This window comes from Dermacentor andersoni, chromosome 1 (genome assembly GCF_023375885.2).
Source record: "Dermacentor andersoni chromosome 1, qqDerAnde1_hic_scaffold, whole genome shotgun sequence".
Taxonomy (NCBI): Eukaryota; Metazoa; Arthropoda; class Arachnida; order Ixodida; family Ixodidae; genus Dermacentor; species Dermacentor andersoni.
In genome coordinates, this window is record NC_092814.1 from 120,533,676 (window position 1) to 120,556,573 (window position 22,898).

The 22,898-nt window shown below is 43.2% G+C and overlaps 1 protein-coding gene across 1 annotated transcript in view; it reads left to right on the forward strand.

Moving 5' to 3' along the window:
• Window positions 1–22,898, forward strand: part of Mcr (macroglobulin complement-related) — a 169,903-nt gene that overhangs the window by 133,061 nt on the left and 13,944 nt on the right. Inside the window, exons 16-29 of the mRNA XM_050193713.2 lie at window positions 2,169–2,309; window positions 2,584–2,632; window positions 3,151–3,264; window positions 3,354–3,459; window positions 14,385–14,502; window positions 14,597–14,710; window positions 15,196–15,312; window positions 17,474–17,602; window positions 17,689–17,857; window positions 19,365–19,553; window positions 19,628–19,706; window positions 19,855–20,035; window positions 20,124–20,216; window positions 21,992–22,178. Coding sequence (XP_050049670.2) covers window positions 2,169–2,309; window positions 2,584–2,632; window positions 3,151–3,264; window positions 3,354–3,459; window positions 14,385–14,502; window positions 14,597–14,710; window positions 15,196–15,312; window positions 17,474–17,602; window positions 17,689–17,857; window positions 19,365–19,553; window positions 19,628–19,706; window positions 19,855–20,035; window positions 20,124–20,216; window positions 21,992–22,178 — 1,786 coding nt within the window. The remainder of the gene's footprint in view (window positions 1–2,168; window positions 2,310–2,583; window positions 2,633–3,150; window positions 3,265–3,353; window positions 3,460–14,384; window positions 14,503–14,596; window positions 14,711–15,195; window positions 15,313–17,473; window positions 17,603–17,688; window positions 17,858–19,364; window positions 19,554–19,627; window positions 19,707–19,854; window positions 20,036–20,123; window positions 20,217–21,991; window positions 22,179–22,898) is intronic.

The window sequence follows — 22,898 nt, forward strand, 5'->3', positions numbered from 1 at the left end:
TCTTCTTTTTTTTCTCTTGCCTTTCCAGTTTGTGGCTCTAGCCAAGAAGTTCAGACACACATAGGCATTCTTTTGCATTGTTTGCAGTGTCCATGTAATGACTTTTGTTCCACAATATGTTTCCTTGTAATTTGGAGATATTGTGTAAATAAGTTATCCTTTTCCTAGTTTTTTGTTTGAACTTTTTACCCAGACTACTCGTTAGTAAATACAGTCGACTTCCATTAATTTGATTCTGATGCGACCAACTAAATTGATCTAATTATCTGGGGAGTGGAATTAAACAAGATGCATAAACACCAAACACACGTCTGATTCATTTGGCATACTTGCCTGTCTAACATGCCCCGGAATAAAATATGTACCCTCTTTCTATGTGTCCAAAATAGTAAACTAATGTGGAAATGACATTAAAGCCCCCCAAAAAAATCTTACATACACCTGATTTTTTTAGCAAGAAAATTTTTTTTAACAATGGTGGCTGCTCTTCCAAGGTTAGCTTCGCTACACGGTTTTTATTTTTAAGTCAGGTTCACTGCAATGCATCTGTGTTATGCAGCAGCAAAACATACAAACATTGTGAAGGCAGTTTTGTGTCTGATTGCACTGTGCAGGCAATTTTCGGCACAATTTTCTTTATTTAAGAAGGTGCGCGTTAGAATCGGGTAAATGCCGTAACCAAACGGTTGGGAACTACAGTTATTGCTTGTAAATTTTCCTAGGGCAGGCCGAAAGTAGGTGTATTTCACTAGAGTTGACACATTTTGAATGCATTCACTGTCCCCTAAACTCCACCGAGACAGCCGCCGCCACTAAAGTGTATCACTATCGGGGTCACCATAGGGGTTAGTGTATGTGTGCTGACTGGTCGAGTTTGAATTATCTGGTGAAGGCCAATTTTAGGGCCGAAATAGCGAAAGGTTGGTCCTATAGAAACGCATGGGTGCTGGCCAGGACTTTTGGCCGAGATTAAACTAACCGAAAAATTGGATTAACTGTAGTCGAATTGATGGAAGTCTACTGTACATGTGGTCTGCAGAAGAAATCCACACTTGGTGACACTTATTATGATGCTTTGTAGGCTTACCGAACGTATGTATTCTTTCTTTAAGTGGATGTGCTGTTCATGAGAAAACTTGGCTTTTCCAAGTACAGTACTAGTTTGCAATTATTCACTTCTTTAGCATTTTGTAGTGTGTTTTTTTTTTTTTTTCACATGTAAACACAAAGTTGTCTAATCATGCCACCCTCTTTTGTGGCTTCAATGTATGAACTTAATCATTTCTTTAGCTGTGGTTGTCTTGTCTTGATAAATTACCTGTAGACGCTATTTCATCAGAAGTTATCCACTTGCTAATGGGGAAGAGTGGTGGTCAGTCAATTGCAATCAAGTCATTATGTCAATCCTGTGGAAAACGTTAGTGCTTATAAAGGTAACATTGATTTTTTCATGACTGTGTAGGTAAATGAAAGTGTCAATAAAGGCTTCAGATTCCATTTATTAGTTTCAGTCTTCATATACTTTGTTGCAGTCATGATAATTTACTCACTTTGCAATCATACTGGTCGTCAACTATTTTGCACATTTTGGATGTCATGCTGAAGAAGCACCTGCATGAACAAGCACAGTCCGTTTTTTATTTCAAATAGTTTTCATTATTCCTCACGCTCATGTGCAGTCTCCAGCCATCACCTCATTGCAGGTAATCACTATAGAGGAATAGTTTTCTCTGGGGTTCTCATCATTTTTTGCTTCTTTAGTGCTTCTTCTAAGGACATTTACTGGATGACTGAAGGCAAGATATATCGCTTCTCAAAATAAAATTATCTTCGGATTCACAGAGCTCATGTGAGTGTTACCATGAGATGCCTGTGGAAAAAACATTCCTATGTCTTGGTGCTTCATTCTGTGAAAAGCGCACACAAATTCCTTCAAGTGTCCACGCAGAAGTGATGCCCTAATATGTAGATGCTGCAAAGTGCGATTATCTATAGTTCAAAAAGCTCCCTAAAGGTGTCAACAAATGCGAAGAAAAAACCAACACACACAAGCAAGTCTGCCTGCTGGGTACTTCCAGACTTGGGATTGCAAAGAGTTTTTTGCAATTACTGTTATGGCTATAGTTTAGGTATCAAGCAGGAGAACTGATTTGAGTTTATTTTTTCAGGTGCTAAGGAAAATGAACTCATTTGACAATGTGATCAATGGCACATTAACTCAGGAGTGGTTCTCAAGAAATGGTAATAGCTACACCTATGTGTGCTTCCCATCATCTACTTATGGCCTTGACTCAAACAGGACATTCGAGGTGAGCTACAGTCTTCAGTTCTTACACATTCAGGGACAGTTTAACAAAACTGCTGTGTTCACCAACAGAGCCCTCAATTTCTCAGAATTCCGTTCTGGCAGTGGTATTTTTCACCAACATCACAAATATTATAAGGCAGGGAATAACGTGTTCCACTGAGTTCCAAAGAGAAAGCAGGCACCCCTCTTTTGATCTGTAAACATGCTATATATGTGGTTCATTTCATGCCAGTGATTAGCTTATGTTACTTTGTAAGAGTCCAATGTTTTTTCAGTTTGCAGGTTTGCTGGTCTTCAGTGATTCTAACATCACCCGCATGAGAGGTGAGAAATGCCTTTTTAATTGAGCCATTTCCTTTGCTTCTTTTGTCTGCATACTTATGGCCATTCAATGCATACTGAAGTACTCACAAAATGGAATCTGATGTGGTAAATCCTTTGGTTAAAAGTGCACATATATTCTGTGCCTTTGCATTTGCATTAAAGAGCCCTTCACCAGGCCCCTCTGCAAATTATAGTTTTACACTAGAAGTTGGAAAACATTGTTTAGGGGATCTTTCGCTAGCATAATTTTTCAAATCAGTTCATTATCGGAGGAGATAAAAAAAAATATTGATTTGTCCTGTTCTGCTCGCCAGAAGGCAAGCACGACTACCAACAGAGACACTCTCTTCCTTTGCCTCGACTAGCATCCACAAGTGTCGTCCTTTCCTTGCTTTCTCCCATACCAAAGCTGCGTAACCAAATCATGTTCATGTGACAAGCTCTGCCTCCTTTTTTTTTTTTCACTTTATTTTTTCTGTCCCCCTTTTCTTCCCTCTCCCCCCCCCCAAAAAAATCAGATGACTGCAATTCAACAGCAGGTTATGGCACATGTTATGATGGAGCCTGCTACCGTCTTGACAGACAATGTGATGGTTCCTTTGATTGTGAAGATGGCTCTGATGAAGCAAGATGTGAGCATATGATTTGGCCCTCTAGTTTAATTTTATCAGTGAATTTCTACTGGTTGCATTAATTTTTTTTTTCTCTTCCTCTTGTGCAGGTGATCATGAACAGCAGTTCAGCATTACTAAGTTTGAAATGTATCGAACAAACAGATACGAACGATTGTATTCAAATGCATGGCTTTGGAAGGACATTAATATTGGGTTTGTTTACTCTGCTCTCTCTCACTCTTTTTATTGAGTTCTCAAACACATTAAGGAGTTATTTGAACGGTGTTTGCACACTTTAGTCACAAGCAATTTGCAATGTCCCAGCTGTATCTTTCATAATTATAGACATGACTTAGATGTGAGTGCACGTTTTGTTTTTATAGATGTCTTGTAAACATTTATATTTCCATCTATAAATTGCAAGTTTCCCCCATAATGGAATGATGTGCTATCAACTTCTGTGCAATAATCCATATACTTCAATAATCCAATAATCCAAATTATTATTTTACTGCCCCTTAAATTTTGTAAGTTCTTCTATTTTAACAATTTATAGAGCATAATGGCATGGAGAATTTTGAGCAAATACCTCAGGCTAGAAAAACTGAAATTTAGCTGTTGCAAGTATGTGTGATGTTTTAGAAAACATTTGGGACATGATATTAGTCAATGTCCAATTTTTCGGACTCCCAAGAAACCACGAAAACATAAGAAAGATTGGGCATTCCGAAAAAACAAATGCATGCAGAAGATGCGCCATTTTATAGGTATATATTTCTCGGATGGAGAGGGTCAAGGATGGAGTATCAGACTTGTACAACTCTGCCAATGCATCAATGAGGTGGCTCTGATAAGAGCTGTTTATAAAAATGTTTAAAAATCCGACAGCAGGTGTCATCAATGTAGCCCCCACTATCTTCAGCTAGGTCAACGCTGCCTGTCACTGCCACAGTGACGCAAAAAAATTGTTGATCCTCTTTTCCACGGTGTTCCACTTGCACACGAGGATGTTTGCTTCAATTTCAGCGAGGGTCATATCATCGCTGTACTCCGATAACAGCATCATCAGTGCTCGCATCAACTAGGAGCTCGTCAGCTGTACAGGCACTGGCTCTTCATTCTCAGTGTCGGAGCCGTCCGAATCCACAGCCACTTGACAGACAATTTCATTGTCGGTTAACTCCATACAGAGTTCGAGATCTTTGTCGGTGTAGGCAAATTCTTCAAAAGTTATCCCGGTTGGAATCAAAACACCAGCAGTGTGCAGTTCGTCGAAAACAAAGTTCATAGAAGGAGATTAATCATATACGCTGTTGTTCTTTCTAAACGAGATAGCTGCCTCCGTGCCAACTCTGAAGCCCATGAATCCACAAGCATGCCAACAGCAGACTTAAGGTCAACGGTCTAACTTTTGCTGCTGTCTCAGCCACGGCCGGTCTCGACGCGCGCTCTCTTACGGCCTGAGCAGGCGTCGAGGGGACAATGCATTTTTTTCTGCGCTGCAGCACCGCTGTTCTCCGCGAGAGGGCGCCCCGAGCCAACCCTCGCTGAAATTTTACCAGTGACTAACCCTCGCTGCGGCGTGCGGCGCCGTGTTGTGAACAAGTCTGTGCGTGTCCGGGCAGGTTTTTTCATGTGCTGGTTCCCTTCACTGTGTTGAAACGCGTGAGTGAAAGGTTTGTCCTGTGAAGTTACCTATCTACACGCCTGCCGCATGCTTCGCTCGCCTTGCCGACAAGGTGAAGTTTCGCAGTAAGTTTGTGCATCTGACTTTTCATGGATACTCGCGTCACAGACTTGTGAAGTTTCGCATGTCAAGATCGTCGCTATGGTGTACTGCTGTGTGCCGTTTTGTCAGTCGCGGTCCGGAAAGACTCCCGGTGTGTCGTTTCACCAGTTTCCAGCTGATCAGGAACTGTGCGCCAAGTGGCAAAGAAACATTTCTCGGGAAAATCTCGTCATTAATGACAAATCGCCATCTACAACAGTATGTAGTAGGCACTTTTTGGTGACTGACTATGTCAGTGATTGCAAAATAAGAAAACTGGTTCCCGGTGCGGTTCCAACCGTATTTGAAGGCTATCCATCTTACTTAGCACCCAGTGCGAAGAAACCACGTAGGACCCCAAAAGTCCGAGACACTGCTCCTCCTAGGAAGCGAGAAAAACGAAAAGCAGAGCCAGAAGATCGCGACAATGCAGTTTTAGAGTCGATGGAGCATGAAACCGAGCAGAAAGCTAGTACATGCACGCAAACAGCAAACACGTACGATGCGCAGCAGTCAAGTCGTAGCCGATTAATCGCGGCAAGGCTTCGTTCACAGGTAACGTATTACCGCTCCAAGTGTTCGAAAGCACAGCAGCAACTAGAAGCACAGACAAAGGTGATCTCTTCATATCGTGACGACAAGCGCTACTCATCGTTGAAAAATATTGCTGCGGACGCCGAAAACGGAGAGAAAAAAGCTGTCTTTCTGCTTCACCAAATTGACGGCTACAAGAAGAAATCCCAGTGTTACCCTGAAGAAGTAATCAGAGAGTGCGTCATATGGCGCTTTCTTTCACCAAAAGGCTATGATCATGCCCGAACTGAACTGCTCACACTGCCACACAAGTGCACACTGCAGCGCTTTGTCGGACCTAGCCCAACTTCTTCTGGAATGAGTAGCGCCATAAGGGAGAGGTTGGTACACGAGGCTTCCCTTCTCAGCCACAAACAGCATATGGCTTCATTAATAATAGATGAAGCTGCTATAAAGCCGAAGTGCATATATGATCGCAAGTCCGACGTAGTATTTGGAATAAAAGACAAGCCAGAAAACGGTGCGCCATGCAGCAAGAGCGAAATACTTGCTAACCGTGTCTTATGTTTCGTACTCCAAGGAGTGTCCAGCTCGTACAAGATCCCATGTTCGTATTACTTTACAAAGCAGCTCAGCGGTAGAGATTTGTATGCCTGGACAAGAGACGTCATCTCTGCAGTTGAGGAATGCGGCTTTGTAGTCATTCGTATTGTTACTGATAACTACTCTGCGAATAGAACGATGTTTAAGCTCATGGGGAATGGGTCATTGTCAACTGTCGTAAAGCATCCTCATGACCATGAAAGAGTAATTTTTTTAAGCTTTGATCCTTGCCACGTTTTCAAAAATGTTCGCAGTCAGTTTTTGGAACGTGAGCTCACAGATGGCACTGGCATCATCAGTGGCACATTAGTGCAAAAACTATACGAGCACCAGAAGGAAATGACCATAAAGTTGGCCAGAAATCTGACAAGAAAACATGTATATCCGTCGAACCTTGAGAAAATGAACATGCTACGCGCCGTGCAGGTGTTTTCACCTCAGGTCATTGCAGCGCTGGAACATCTACAGCAGAACTCTCGAGCCAACTCTGCCCTCTTTGCTTTCAAGGATGCAACATCTACGATCAACTTCATGAAAGTGATGAAGAAGTGGTCCGACATTCATGACACAATGTACAAGGGAAGCGATTGCAAAACGCCCATTTCCAGAGAAAATGATGACCGACTCCTGTGGCTGCAAAATGAATTTTGCACCTACGTGAAGACGATTCAAGACTGTTCCATCACAGGTGGCGTTGGGAGCTTCACAGAAGAAACACACAGCGCCCTACTTTTTTGCACAAGGTCAACAGTGGAGGTAACCCAATTTCTGCTGAGAAGAGGGATCAACTACGTTTTGACTAGGAAATTCAACAGTGATCCTATCGAGGCATTATTCGGAAAACTACGGTTTATGTGCGGAGGTAACGACGCGCTGGACGCAAGAGCCGTTTCCGTAGCTTTGGATCACATTGTAAAGGAAAAAGCACTGCCATCGAAAGAAGCCACCATACAAGGTGACGACGTTGAAGAAACGGCCACTTCTGTTTCTCAAGATCTAGTTCAAGAACTGGAAGGTCTGCGAGCACATTCACCAGCTCCGCCTCCGTCTGTTGCATACTCAGGCTTGGTGTATGTAGGTGGCTATATTGCCAAGCTTATCAGCGATCTTGGGTGTGACGCTTGCGTCATGCTTGTGACGACGAACAAGACAAGCAGTCCTCTGTACAAACTTCTGCGTGCACAAGAAAAAGGTGAACTCCACTATCCAAAGCCGGAGTTTCTTGCTCTCCTGGAAAAGATTTCGACCTTTTTTGAAAAGGCAGTCAAAGAACTTCCAAGTTCAAAGATTCTCGAAGCATTGCTGCTTATCGTTGAGCCGCATCTAGAAGACTCACCCCTCCTATGCTGCCCGGAGGGTGTTGACAGGAGTCACAACAAACGCTTAGCACATCTTATCTCAGAAAAGTTTCTCCGAATTCTTCTGGTCAACTATGCAAAGAAATTAACGGACCAAAATGACAAGCCGTCTGGTTTCATCCACAAACCAACGCGGAAACATTTCAGGCTATGAACGACGTGCCTCGGAACTGTGAGTCGCACGAGAATGTTGTACAGTTTATTACAAGCAATGCTTGTTACTGCTGTCAGTTTTCTTAAGTATGTGCAAGGTTGTCACAGTTTCAAAGGAAAAAGCATCTGTAGCACCTTGTGTGTTTTGCGCGATGAGAAGAGATTCAGCAGACCAACTCGAATGTTATCGAGTTGCAAATGTTATTGTTATAATACATATTAAAGTACCGCCAGAGTATGTGCTGGCTTTTAAGATTAAAATAAATGTTCCTTAACCCTGGTTTCTTACTAAAGTATCTTGCTTTACTGCTACATTTGGCAGTCACAAATGATCCACCCATGCATGCTAATGCTATACACCATCATTAATTCTGCATGCTAACTTTAATGTTTTCAGCTCCATTTACTAGTTTCCGGCTTAGCATGCTTATAGCGTTGGCTGCAGAAGATACGGTTGTCAAGTTCTTGTTCAACGCTGGGAGCAGCCGTTCAGAAACCCGTGCAAGGTGCCCGAACCAGCGCGCGCCGTGATGCTCGTGCGAACATTTCTGCAGCTACCCTCGAGCGGAGAGGGTTGGCTCGCAGCGCCCCCGGAGAGTTGCGGCGGTAGGTAGCAGCGGCCCCTCTTGCACAGGCCGTAAAAGGAGAGAGCGCGCGCGCGTCGAGACCGGCCGTGTCTCAGCATAGCACCATGTGACTAGGCAAGCATGACCTGTGCAGAAGCTTCAGTTTGCGTGTGATGCCTTGGCGCATCAGCTTCAGGATTGCTGTGGTGTTTGGCGCCAGAAATTCCATCTGTACAGCCGTTTAGGTCTTTGATGTGGCCATGTACAGCACAGTTGTCCACAAACAGCAGAACTTTTCGATTCTGCTGTTCGAACCTTCTGTCCAACTTGCAAATGTACACTTTGAATAACTGCTGTGTTATCCAGGCCTTCTTGTTGGCCTCATACTGCACAGGTAGGGTTGCCCCCTTAAAACACCTTGGATTCTTCCAATTTCCCTATGACAAGCATCAGAAGCTTCTCGCTGCCTGAAATGCTGCTGCCAGCAAGAATGGTCAGCCGCTCTTGCTCTTTGCTGCGTTTGCTGCCATGGCAGGGGTCACCAGAAAATGCATGCGCTTTCTCTAAGAGCATTTTGTAGAACAATCCAGTTTCATCATAGCTCAAAATTGCTTTGCGAACAAAGCATTTAGCCACATGAGGAGTGCATCCTCAAGCTTCAGGTAGGCATCCTGACTCGCATTCTTTTTTTGAGCCCCGGTTGACTTTCCGGCTACATCCAAGTTCTTCAACTTGTTTTTCATGAAATCCAAAACCGTTTGCATCAGCTTGTGACCGTCTGCTTTCAACTTGCTTGATGATTGTCAGCCTACGACAGGGCTTTGGTGAGTTGGAGCCATGGGCAAAGATGACAAAGGCGTAGTCACCACCATCGCTGTCAGCAGTGAATCTGCTCGAGGAACAGCACAGCACCAAACAGTGGGAAGCTTCTTAGAGAATGTCAAAGAGAGCGCAAAGCAGCATGACACGATCGCACCACCTATCACAAAGCTAACCAAACATGTTGATAAACACAAAAGGCTATGGCCATAGCTACGGCTGCCAATGGTTTGGCGTGCAAGAGTGCTGGTTTGAGGTTTCAATACAATGCGGTGGCCACGGTGCTATGGCTGGCTACGGCTAACGGATCAGCTTGCAGGAGTTGGGGCTGCAAGATAATCAAAATGGTGGCGATGGATACCACTTCAGACCTGTGGTTAGGGGTAAAATGTCCGGAAAATTGTGTGGTGAAAGGTTTGAGTGTCTGAAATTATTGTCCGATTTTTTTATATGGTATGTAGGAACATTCAAACTGCACGAAGCTGAAAATATTATTTGAGGTGCGTGATGCAGTGCTGGCAGACCTCGTCGTTGTTTCAAATGTCCTCAGCTTTTGGCAGTCGCTTCTGTAGGGCGGCAACATCCAAAACTTCCATGCAATGAAAATTGTTTTTTTCTTCTTTTTTTTTAGCAATCTTCTTCTTGTGAATGCACAGATAATCGGCACGGAACACTCAAACCAAGCTATGAGCCGCATGCATTGCGTGTAGTGAACAGCTAGCCTAAGTCAAAACATTTATACTGAACAGCGTCACACTCTTTCTGTTACCTTTTCTGTGTCACTGTTGTGGCTAAAGCTCCAGAATGTCTCATGGTTTCGTGTTTTATAAACAAGGCCATCTAAAGCATTTCACTGTGAAAAATTGTTCAGGTCACGCTCGTTATCGAAGGACAAAGTCCGCCTGGCACCACCAGCAACCGCTGCTGTTCTCGGCATGGGAAAGTGCATTAGCAAGGTGCTCACAAAACATAAAAAATGAGGCATCTTCAGCAGCTTTTGGCTCAGTCAAGCCGCACTGTACTTTTTTGGACAGCTGAAACACAGAAGTAAAGTTCGAGATAAAAAGGAAAACATTATCTGTGAACGACGCAGAAAACGGCTCGGGAAATGACATAAATAATTTTTTTTTTAATTTACTTACGCAAAATGCACATTGCACGTGGTGGTGCCAAAGAAGGTTCCAGCACCCATTGCATCTGGGAGACGGGGAGGGGATGCCGGCAGCAAGGTAGCACCTGTGACCTCCAGGAGTGCCTTTTGATTATGTAATTATGGAACCACTCAGTCAGTCTTGGATTAGCCAAGCCCTACCTTGGCACCACTTACAGGTGCTTTAATATCCGGGTGCACCAGGCGTGTTTTCGTCAAATCAGCCAAAATATGTACTCATGGTGTCGTGCATCCAGTTCACAAGTGAATAACGAACGTGCAAGTGCGATGCCCACAGGGTATGTACTTTATTTGCACGTAAATAATGCGACCACAAATATAACCTAGGGGGGACTTTCGGGCTTTTAGAAAAGGAAGAAAAGATATTGAGACTATAATGGTAAGTGATATCTCAAAGAAATTGGAAATGACACATGAAAGTGGATGGCCACAGGGCTTTATTTATCGTTATTGCTAACTGCCATCTCAATATAAAGTAGGAGGATGAGTGCATGCACAATTATTTGTCACTGCTGACCTCTTTGTGACTGTTGATGACAATAGCATACTCTTCAATTGCACCAAAGTTATTGGACAGGCAGCTCTTCGAAAATGCCCGTGACACAACTGAACACTGCAAAGGCTATCGCTTACTGTGCGCACGGTGATGCACCACGTGACTTCAAAGACCACTCGCTTGACACACCTATACAGCAGCACCGATTGTCTTGCTCAAGCCATGAGCTCTTTTCTTGTACGTCTTATTGATGGCTAATCAAGCTAGTTGAAGTACGGAGCCCGTGGGGAATATTACGCTGTAAAGACACTAATGTGGCTTTAACAGCATTCTAATTAGAAATCAGAAGAACAAAGAAGGTACAAAACGTACAATGGAGACTATCACCTCTCATGCTTTTGAGGGAGCTGTAGAGCCAGCGCTAGGGAAAGAAGAAGAAGAAAAAAATGTGTTATAATCCTGTCACAACTCGGACTGTAGCATGAGGCATGTTCCGAGGCCACAAATATGGAAAAAAACTGGCGTTATATTCATGCAAACACGATATGTCGGTTGTAGGCTGCAAACTGGTACGCAGCACTTCATAAGGCAGCAATGTACACACACGCAACACAAGTATATTTGGAAAGATTGGTTGCGCTTTCTAGACGATCACAAGGAAGAAGACAGGACAGGCTTCCTTGTGATCGTCTAGAAAGCGCAACCAATCTTTCCAAATAGAATGAACCAACTTGCCCAACAACGCATTCTGCTAAACACAAATATAGTCTTAGAATATATTTTTGTTGAAAACAAGCTACCAGAGCTAAGTTCTTATGCTGCAAAGAAATGAGAACTGTAGATTTACATACAGTGCAAACTGATAGACAGCCAGCAAAGGCACTGGAAGCAGCACGCTGAACATCGGCCACTTTGGCTTATATTTTGTGAATAAAGCAAATTAGGAAACATCATCATCATCATCAGCCTTGTTACGCCCACTGCAGGGCAAAGGCCTCTCCCATACTTCTCCAACTGGCCATTTCTGGCCATGTTGTTCCTGCAAACTTCTCATCCGCCCACCTAACTTTCTGCTGGCCCCTGCTACGCTTCCCTTCCCTTGGAATCCAGTCCATAACCCTTAATGACCATCGCTTATCTTCCCTCCTCATTATATGTCCTGCCCATGCCCATTTCTTTTTCTTGATTTCAACTAAAATGTCATTAACTCGCGTTTGTTCCCTCACCCAATCTGCTCTTTTCTTATACCTTAACGTTACACCCATCATTCTTCTTTCCATAGCTCGTTGCATCGTCCTCAGTTTAAGTAGAGCCCTTTTAGTAAGCCTCCATGTTTCTGCCCCGTAGATGAGTACTGGTAAGACACAGCTGTTATACACTTTTCTCTTGAGGGATAATGGCAACCCGTTGTTCATGATCTGAGAATGCCTGCCAAATGCACCCCAGCCAATTCTTATTCTTATGATTATTTCAGTCTCATGATCCGGATCCGCGGTCACTACCTGTCCTAAGTAGATGTATTCCCTTACCGCTTTCAGTGCCTCGCTACCTATTGTAAATTGCTGTTCTCTTCCGAGACTGTTAAACATTAGTTTAGTTTTCTGCAGATTAATTTTTAGACCCACCCTTCTGCTTCGCCTCTCCAGGTCAGTGAGCATGCATTGCAATTGGTCCCCTGAGTTACTAAGCAAGGCAATATCATCAGCGAAGCGCAAGTTACTAAGGTATTCTCCATTTACTCTTATCCCCAATTCTTCCCAATCCAGGTCTCTGAATACCTCCTGTAAACACGCTGTGAATAGCATTGGGGAGATCGTATCTCCCTGCCTGACGCCTTTCTTTATTGGGATTTTGTTGCTTTCTTTATGGAGGACTACGGTGGCTGTGGAGCCGCTGTAGATATTTTTCAGTACTTTTACATACGGCTCGTCTACACCATGATTCTGTAATGCCTCCATGACTGCTGAGGTTTTGACTGAATCAAACGCTTTCTTGTAATCAATGAAAGCTATATATAAGGGTTGGTTATATTCCGCACATTTCACTATAACCTGATTGATAGTGTGAATATGGTCTATTGTTGAGTAGCCTTTACAGAATCCTGCCTGGTCCTTTGGTTGACAGAAGTCTAAGGTGTTCCTGATTCTATTTGCGATTACCTTAGTGAATACTTTGTAGGCAACGGACAGTAAGCTGATCGGTCTATTATTTTTCAAGTCTTTGGCGTCCCTTTTCTTATGGATTAAGACTAGGTTAGCGTTCTTCCAAGATTCCGGTACGCTCGAGGTCATGAGGCATTGGCATGAGGCATGAGGTCATAGGCATCGCATATACAGGGTGGCCAGTTTTTCTAGAACAATCTGCCCACCATCCTTCAACAAATCTGCTGTTACCTGATCCTCCTCAGCTGCCTTCCTCCTTTGCATAGCTCCCAAGGCTTTCTTTACTTCTTCCGGCGAATAGCCGAATAGCTGTTCTGTAGCTTGATCCGGAATTCCTCTATTTTCCCTCTTACCTCTAACTCATTGATCGGCTTCTTATGTACCAGTTTCTCCCGTTCCCTCCTCAAGTCTAGGCTAATTTGAGTTCTTACCATACTATGGTCACTGCAGTGCACCTTGCCGTGCATGTCCATATCTTGTATGATGCTGGGGTCAGTGCAGAGTATAAAGTCAATTTCATTTCTAGTCTCGCCATTCGGGCTTCTCCACGTCCACTTTCGACTATCCCGCTTGCGGAAGAAGGTGTTAATTATCCGCATATTATTCTGTTCTGCAAACTCTACTAATAACCCTCCCCTGCTATTCCTAGAGCCTATGCCATATTCCCCCACTGACTTGTCTCCAGCATGCTTCTTGCCTACCCTGGCATTGAAGTCGCCCATCAGTATAGTGTATTTTGTTTTGGCTTTAGGAAACATAATATCACACTAATGTTTTGCCTGATATAAGTGCACTCTCATCCAAAAATTTGTTTTTTAATTGAGACTGAAGATTATTTTATTTTATTTTTTTTGGAAACGAGCTTATTGGGAAAAACGTGTTTATTTAACCATTTATTTCTTGTGTTATTTACAGGAACACAATATCTTGCAGGATTGTTGCTCAAGCAAAATTCTATATTTGAGGCTGCTTTCAAGTTTCTGTGTCACATAGAAAATGCGCAAGGTGCACCAAAGTTGCAAAACATTTCTCATTTCAGCCATGTTTGTAATTTATAAATGTTCTTTTCTTTTGTAGACAACATAAACAACGCATGAAACAATGCATGAAAAATGTAGTAAAGCATACCAAAATGAGCAAAAAAGTTTTGGACACAACTTTTTAGCTAGGATTGAATTCGGCCGTCAAGGCGGAAAATATTGCAGTAAGCAGTAGCAGGGCAGGGCGCCTGTGCCACCACCTTCAAATATTCTTTTGGCCTGCTGGGAATGCTTTTCGGGAATAAAATTTGCGGTGCCGAGCAGTTTGAATATGCCTAAACAACATATAAAATATATATATATATATATATAATATATATATCAAAAAGATATGCATGTTCGATCTGTTATGGAATCACCCAGCACAGTATTCCCTGTTATTGTATGCATCTTATAGTGCATACAAAAGACATATGCCCTATTCATTGCCTCTTGAATGTGATAAGTTCCTTTTTAACTCGCTTTCAGGCCCTTGGGTTATTACATCTTCAACATACCTGTGCCAGATGTGCCAACAGAATGGATGATTAGTGCATTTGGAATGGACGAGTCCAGTGGCTTTGGGATTTTGTCTAACAGCATTGAAGTGAGTTACATATAAAAGGATCAACATGTTTTAGGTATCATGAGACATACGAGTTCAATTGTCTATCCTTTTTTTCTTTTTTTTTTTCTTCTAGTTTTCAAGTGCTAAGCCATTTTACATGAATGTGGAAATGCCATCAAAGATTCGCCTTGGAGAGCAGCTAGGTATACGTGTCACCGTCTTCAACTACAGACTATACGAAACTGAGGCAAGTTTTTTTGTGTTAGTGTATGATATCAGTCGATGATCATTGAGTTGTAATTTTGGTGGATTTAGCGGATTTTCAGTGTAAATAATGCTCCTCTGCAGTGATATGTTTATGGAAAATGTAAAGTGCAAAGTAATTTTGCAGGAGGTGCTGCAACAGCTAGGCGACAAGTTGGAAGTGCCTCTTTCTTTGCAAGTCGAAATTTGTTCTCCATGTGGCAGCGGTCTCTATGACAGGGAGCAGAGGCTACTTAATGCTATAGCAGTGAGCTTACGGACATTTACAAGGACGTGTGGGACGAATAGACTGGACCTCCCCTCAATTGTGTCAGTGTGTACTGAAGATGCCACCTGCATAGGTGGCGAAACGTCTATACCCTTTTCTTGTTAATTTGTTATGGAGTAAAAAAAGGAGTAAACCTTTTTTCAATTCATTTCCCATAGTTCTTAACTTAAACCTCAACCTTTTTTTTTTTTTTTTTTCAGGTACTTATCACACTGGCTAGTTCTCCAGACTACAGGTTTGTCGTGGTGGGACCCTTGGGGCGAGTTAACTCCTATGCACCTGAGACGTCGTCAGGAGAACACCAGCACTTGATTTTTGTAAGTGGTATTCAACATGTTTAGATCAATTAAGACATTGACATCGTTCCCAACTTGTAATGTTTCCTGTTAATGAAGGAGCAGTGGATTATTAGTGAAAATTTATGCAATCTCAGTGAATATTGGGCTTTTCACTGTTGCACCAGCTAGTTCTTGTGCCAGAAAAATTGTGCGAATATAGATAAAGCTTCAATAATGTTACACACCTCATTTTGTGGGGCGTAGCATTAGTCTCCGCCCATAACCTAATTAATAGAAGGCACGGAGGACAACCAGCTTTGTGAGAACGCAGATGAGGCAAATTTGTCAAGTGACAAGGACAACGAAGCAACAAGAATGACTGAATAAAAGTGCTCACAGTCGGCCGCCAGCGGTTGCATTAATGCAAAAGGATGGACAGTTAGGTAGGTGAGTTGGTACGGTAACATATTCTTGGTTTGTAGCCCGAAGTGACAGACGAAGACTAGAAGAAGACTGGATTTGTGCCAACTCTCAACTAAATCTTTATTGAAACAATCAAAATGTATATAAATGATTGCAAAAACTGTAGCAGACAAGCATGATAAGGTCTGAAGACCATCAGTTACACATATCAGAAGATAGGGAAACCATAAAAACCAACCAAGAAAAGGCACTTGCGATTGACACACGTGCTGAGAAGATACTGAAATTAACTTTCTAACAGTGATATCGATGCTTGGCTAAAACAAGTCTCTCCTAATCTTTTAATGTGAAATGCCTCAATTATTTGGCGTGTAGTTTAGCATTTTCTTCTTGAAAGGACTTTTGTGTCCTCAGACAAAGGTTTAGAACCACAATTAAAACAATGCGACGCTAGTGGGAAGCGTTAGGGTTGTTAGGTAATTGTTTATGTTCTTTTAGTCTGATATTGAGCCACCTGCCGCTCTGTCCAGTATAAGCCTTCCTGCACTTGAGTAGAATGTGATAAACTATACCAGTGTTACAAGGTAAAAAAGAGAACACATGCCTAACGCTGCAATCATTTTTTCTTTTTCTGCCCCCCTGCTCAAGGTTCCTATTTATAATAGGACACATCATTGACAATTTGCAAGGGGCCAAAAAAACATATGGACGGCGTAGCTACTGGCCACATTTCGTAAACCGTGTGACAGCCTGTGTACATAGGGAATCACAGCCAACCTTTTTTCATTTTTCTGTTTTTCTTGTTTTTTTTTTGCAGCACTTTTTACCCATTTTGAAAGCTTTTCACAGGTTAGTGATAACAAATGAGCAGGATAGCCAGCCTTCTCTAGCCTATCTATCTGTTGCGAAAAATTCTGTGTGGACACGACTTAGCAATGGCAGACCTAAGAGCTGAGTAAGCTATCCCCTGTTTTACAAGTTTGGAATGGCAAGAAGAAAATTCAAGCAGTGATATTTTTTTTTCTTTCCTTTGGCGAATAGTACCAACAGAAATGTTCCTGTTGGAAGGTGAAGCACCAATCTAATAACTGTAATTTATTGTTCTGAGTAAGCTCAAGCGTAAAACCAAGACCCCCACCACATTCCCTGAAAACTTTAAAATATCCGTGGCTTTCTTGGTGTAGTTATCGCATGAACAAAATACCAGGTAATCATCTACGTATCGAAAGGTACGGGCTGCCAATTCCTTTAGATGACTTTGTAGCTTTCTATTGACGCAACTTAGGTACGAATCACTTAGAACCGGCGCAACTTTTGAGCCATTGCAAACTCCCGATTTCTGTACATATATAGAATCATCTCATTTTACAAAGGTATTCTCTAGGTAAAACAACCAGAGCTTTAAAAAAGATTCCAAAGGCATCCCACATCACTCTCTTAACCGGAACTCATTATTGTAGAGCATCGCCGCTTCTTTAACACTACTCGTTAGTGCCGTTTGCGGAAGCGAATAGAAAAGTTCCTCTACATAGCACTCGTCCTGTCTTCTTCTAGTGTTCGTCTGTGTCGCTTCACTCTACAAACCAAGAAAAGGTTGCGTTAATCTGCATAGCAGTCCGAGCATAGTTTAAGGCTTCAGTGAGTGGCCATAAGCCTGCCTCATGTATGGCCCACACCATGTAAAAAAATTTGTAAAAAGTGCGGGCCTTACATGAGGAAGTATGGTATGACTGCAGAATATATGCATTGGCAGAATTAAAAGTAAATCCTCTTTCAGATCAAGCCTGGAAAATCTGCAGTTGTATATATGCCTATAGTAGCAGTGCGCACCGGGACAATTGAAGTCACTGTGCTTGCAAAGACTCAGATTGCAAAAGACACGGTGACGCGTTCTCTTCTGGTTGAGGTGAGCTCTTCATCTTTTTGACTTGCCATAAGTGAACATGTGTGTTATTCACAAGTGGTCTGGGTACTGGTTTCTCTTTCTTTCAGCCTGATGGCATCCCTCAACATCGGCACACCTCCTTAATCCTGGATTTGACTCAGGGCGCCTACTTAATCAAGTACCTGGACACTAACATCACTGAAACACCCATCTTGCCCTTTCGGCAGGATCGCTTGTATGTGTTCGGCAGTAACAGGGCCACTTTGTCTGTAGTCGGTAAGTGCAGTGCTTTGAGCACATTGTCACTGGAAACCTCATATAGGCAACTTCTCATTTAGGACAAATAAAATAATGAATAATTTAGTTTTTTCTGCTGTGTCTTTTGAAACAAACGGAAAGTTCGCGAATAAAACAGACAAGAAGCTTGTAAAAAAGAGAGAGAGAAATGAGAAAGTTGTCATGGAAGACTTATACTTGAGTAATAAAATTGATTCAGCAACGTTTACCTTTAACCCTTTCGCTGTCGGACCTTTCTGGCCGTGACGCACCCCCAGTGTCGGCTTGGTTTCAGGGAACAAGCATAACAGGGAATGAACATAGCAATTTATTTTTGAGTATGATTGGTATACAAATAACATAGTCAATGCAATATGCACATTTCAGTTTTCTGCAGCTGTTGTTAGTAAACATCATCATCATCAGCCTGACTATAAAATCCATTCAACATCCGAATCTGACGATGCGGAACCCTCTTCCTCGCATGCGACTCTGTCCGAGTCCGAATGCGAGCTCGGCTCGTATTCTGAATCTGAATTGAGCCACCGCTCCAAAGAGCAGACGAAGGTCCCGCGCGCGCTCAGCCATCCGAAAGTAACCGCGCGCAGGGAGGATGCGCTTTCAGTTGCCCACACAACGGAGAGAAATGGGACGTTGCGTGATCAAGAAGACGGAGGGAGATAGAAAAAGGCTAAAACAAAGTTCGAAGGGCTTTACGTTTACTGCTGCAAGTCGGAAGCGAGGGTGCGGCGAGAAAGCGAAAGAAGCAATCGAGTCACTCTTTTCGGAGAGGCAACGGCACGTGCGCCTGAACTTGGCGCACTGTAGCAGACACACCAACAGAAGAAAAATAAAAACCTTCAAACCGGTGGAGATGGCAGAACAACCCTTGAACCCATAACCACACGCGCGCGACGCATGATCCAGCGAACGCGGAGCCACCGCGCCACTCAGCAAAGAGAAAGTGGGGAGTGGCAGTCGCACCGTACTCTTCAATAGATGGATTCACACAGATCGGGGCGAATATACGAACTTGTAGAAAGAGTCAACAGATGGCGTGGCCAATCCAGGAGCGCCAGCTTTGCGCTCAGGCGTGAAATTTTGAATGCACGATAGAGAACGTACCGGTAAGTCAGTGACACTGCGGGGGGGAAGCGCGATGACGTACCGGTACGTCCGTGACAGCGAAAGGGTTAAATCTGCCTGATGCAAGATGAAGGGATTGCTTAACGTGTAACTCTACAAAGTGCCGTGCTTTTCTAGACTCTCTATGATATTTCCAGGAAGCAACACCCTGTCATGCCAGTACAACCATGTACAGTCACATTTGTAAAAGTAAGCCAACCCCTACAAAGCTGATTTGCTGTAAATGGGTACACACCTAGAAAAACTTCACTGAAGCCAACTACATGCTGATTGCTTTTCATAAATAGTAGCAGGATTACATTGTTTTTGCTTAGTACTATAGCAAATGTGCTCTGTGCATTTACAATAGATTACCTTTCAGGTGATGTAGTTGGGCCAGCATTCCCTACAATGCCTGTCAATGCCAGCAGCCTGTTGTCAAAGCCTTTCTACTGTGGGGAGCAGAACATGTTCAGCTTTGCTGCAAATCTGTATACGTTGCTGTACCTGCGATTAACAAACCAACGTGATATGCACCTGGAGAGGCAGGCGTTCAAGTATCTGAATCTCGGTAGGTCATTGTATGACAAGCTTCCTATGATTTCTAAAATGCTAAAAAGAAGATGGGAAAAACTTTCAACGCAGGATACCAGAGGCAGCTGACCTATCAGAATGATGATGGAAGCTTCCAGGTGTTTCGATGGCACAGTCAACCAAGTGTTTGGTATGTGTTTATTATATTTGATAATTAATTTACCAATGCTTCAAAGTTGTTTATGCATTGCAGCTGTCACAGCCATGTTAGCAATGTATGACTAAGTTGTCATGCATAGAAAGAATGTTGGTATTGCAATCTCCACTTTCTTTGACAGGCTGACAGCATTTTGTGCACGAGTATTTCACAAGGCAACATTTCAAGAATGGGAGCAGTTCTTGTACATTGACCCCTCTGTCATTCAAAAAGCCATTGCTTGGCTACTGGACAGGCAGTCGCCCGAGGGTTCCTTCCACGAGACATCATTTTATGCGTACGATCGCAAGATGTCTCTTCCCGTATGTTTATTGTTTCTTATTTTAGCCTCATAATTTCTTTTAATCTGATGGTATTACTTTTTATTGCACACTGTGTTTCCAATTTCAGTCTGAGAGGCCAGAAGACCCGGTGCGGTTTCGCAATGTGTCTCTAACCGCCCACGTGCTCATCACACTGGCCGAAGTTAGGGATATCAGAGGCGTAAGTTGCTCACCTATCAAACCTTTGATTATCTGCTGAAGGGATGCTGAAGAGAAACACTAAATCAGTTTAGACTGATCAGCCTTTTCAAAATGCTATTTTCATTGATGTCACGATAAACGGTTGATTACTAGAAAAGAAAATGAAGGCTAAACTTCAATTTTTAAAGTTTCGCACCAAAACTCGGCACATCAATTTGACATCACTTTAGAATGCAATATAGTCCATCTTTACCAATAATTAGGCAGTCCGAGCAGATGCGGTCAACCATGACGTCGCATCAAGGTGGTATGGGAACTTCAAGACGGCATCACCCCCCCCCCTCCCCCGTTCAATTCATGTAGCCTTAAACCCCGTTAACAAGCATTTCATAGCAGGGTTGAAAAAGCTAGCAATGAATGAACGTTATACATAGTACCGCAAGTAAAAAGGATGAAATGCCTCACAAAACACAAGATTACGAATACATAATTGAGCTATACAAATACAAAATTGAAACAAGATAAGAATAGAGGTTGTTGAAAGGCTTTTATGTATCAGTATGCATGTGGCACTTCAGTTTATTAAATAAAAGCATCGTGATTGTTCTCGTAAGCAATTTCAGCTTTCAATTTGTTCCAATGGTAGATGGCAAGTAATAGTGGTGACTGATGCACAAGTTTTTATGCATCTATTTTTATGGCTTTTCTTTCATTTCTTTTTTTCTTCCTAGGCCTTGTATTATGGTAAGAGTTGACTTTTCAGTTGTACAGAAGGATAATTTACTTATTCAGCTAAACTTCATTCTTTTCTTTTGAGTGTTATTAGATTCGTCGGACGATCCCACCGCTGTCAACCAAATGTAAGAGTTGTCGGACGATCTCGCTGCTGCCACCATTTGAAGGAATTGAAGGTCGTAGAGAGGAACTTGGGAGGAACTAGGTGAACAGGGTTTATTTACATTATTTACAGTTTAAACAAGACATACATAGACAGTCTAGCGTGACTCCCAAATGGAGCTCACAAGACAAAGCATACAGCAAACAAGCACACAGCTCACGAGTACATTTCGAGCACGACAACGAGCACACTCTAGCAGCCAACAATCGCTGCTTATAAGCACTTAGTTCGACGTCATGGTTCAACGTCATCACAGACTACACGCTTTTTTGGAGAAGGAGGGCTCACAGACAAGTGCCGCACAGGTTTCAGTGCTCTCTCGAGGGCAGACGACCTTTGCAGCGCAGTCGTCGTGATATCCATTGTCTGGCGTCCCCGTAGTCAGCTGGTCACGCCCGACCCCAGCCGGGGCCGCTAAATTCCAGAGCTGCCTTTTTCCTGTAGTCGCCATGTGTGTCAGCAGACTGTGACGAATCCTGGGGCCCCCGTACCGCAAAGCACCTTTTTGCCGGGAAGGCTCCCCCTGCCGCAGAGAGACCATGACGACCCGGCAAATTAACCAACAATGCACGGGGCGCCAAACGTGGTCAGCCGTGCTGTCGTCACCGATCCTCCAAACGCGGCGGATGGTCGGTTAGCGTTATCATCCTCGCTCGTTCTCTGAAGGGCGCCGTCACTGCGGGTCGGTCAAAGCACATGCAGCGGGCTGAAATAGCTGGCACGTTGCCACCCTGGCCGGCCATTCCTAACAGTGTGTACCTTTCAGGGGTCAGAAATGGTAGAGTACAGCTTACGTTGGCAAAATCCGTGTTAAGTGCATGCAGTGTACATCTTTGGTGTCTGCGTTAATGACGATCAGTCCATAGCAGTGGCCCTTCGTGACCTGTGCCATGCAGGAGATCGGATCGCGTGCATCCACGGCTCGAGGCACTGCTGCCCGGTACCTGGAGCGGATGCTGCACCTCATCCAGAAGTTGGAGGACCCCTATGAGTTGGCCATTGTAGCATATGCACTCACATTGGTCAACAGTGCTGATGGGGAAATGGCCTTCAACCTCCTTGATGAAAAGATGAGGGAGACAAGTATGTGCATGTTACTTGTATGTGTTCATTCATGAGAGCTGCATGCACATTTCCAGCTTATTTCTGCCTAAGTACCTTTAGTTGCACTCCAGGAAGAAATTTAATATGGATGGCAGTGATCAAACAAAACAAAAGGTAGATCAGTAACATGGTGTGCTGACTGACAGTCATCTTTCATTGTTCTAAAAAGTGCCTGCACATAGCTTACACAATCTTGTGTGTAAGGGACCAAAAACAAAATGAATCAAGTGAAGAAAAAAATCTCCATTCTCTAGTGCAGACATAATAGTTCACTGTTATGGCACAAAATGGAAGGTGCTCCAATGCATGTGGCTGCCTCGCAGCCAGTCCACCTGATGAGAACACAGCACAGGCCAAATATCACCAAAGCGTGTTTTTTTTGTGCTCCCCCCCCCCCCCCTCCAAAAAAAAAAGATAGTGGTAGGCTGTTAATGTTCTTGCATAAAAAACGGGATCATGAAACAAAACTAATTCAAGATCAGGCACTCACCCTCGATCAAAGGGTGGTGCAAGTGAAAAATTTGCTAGTATTGTTTCAGAAGCTGTGCAGGCTTTATTATGCTAGATGAAATGTAAAAATGCTGATATACACTTGTGGAACAATAAAATGGCATGGTGCATCCTCAGCTACATCCCTTACGCAATGACGCACTTTCACTTGAGACTGTGTGTGCAACAGGCACTCACTTAGCCAAAGCT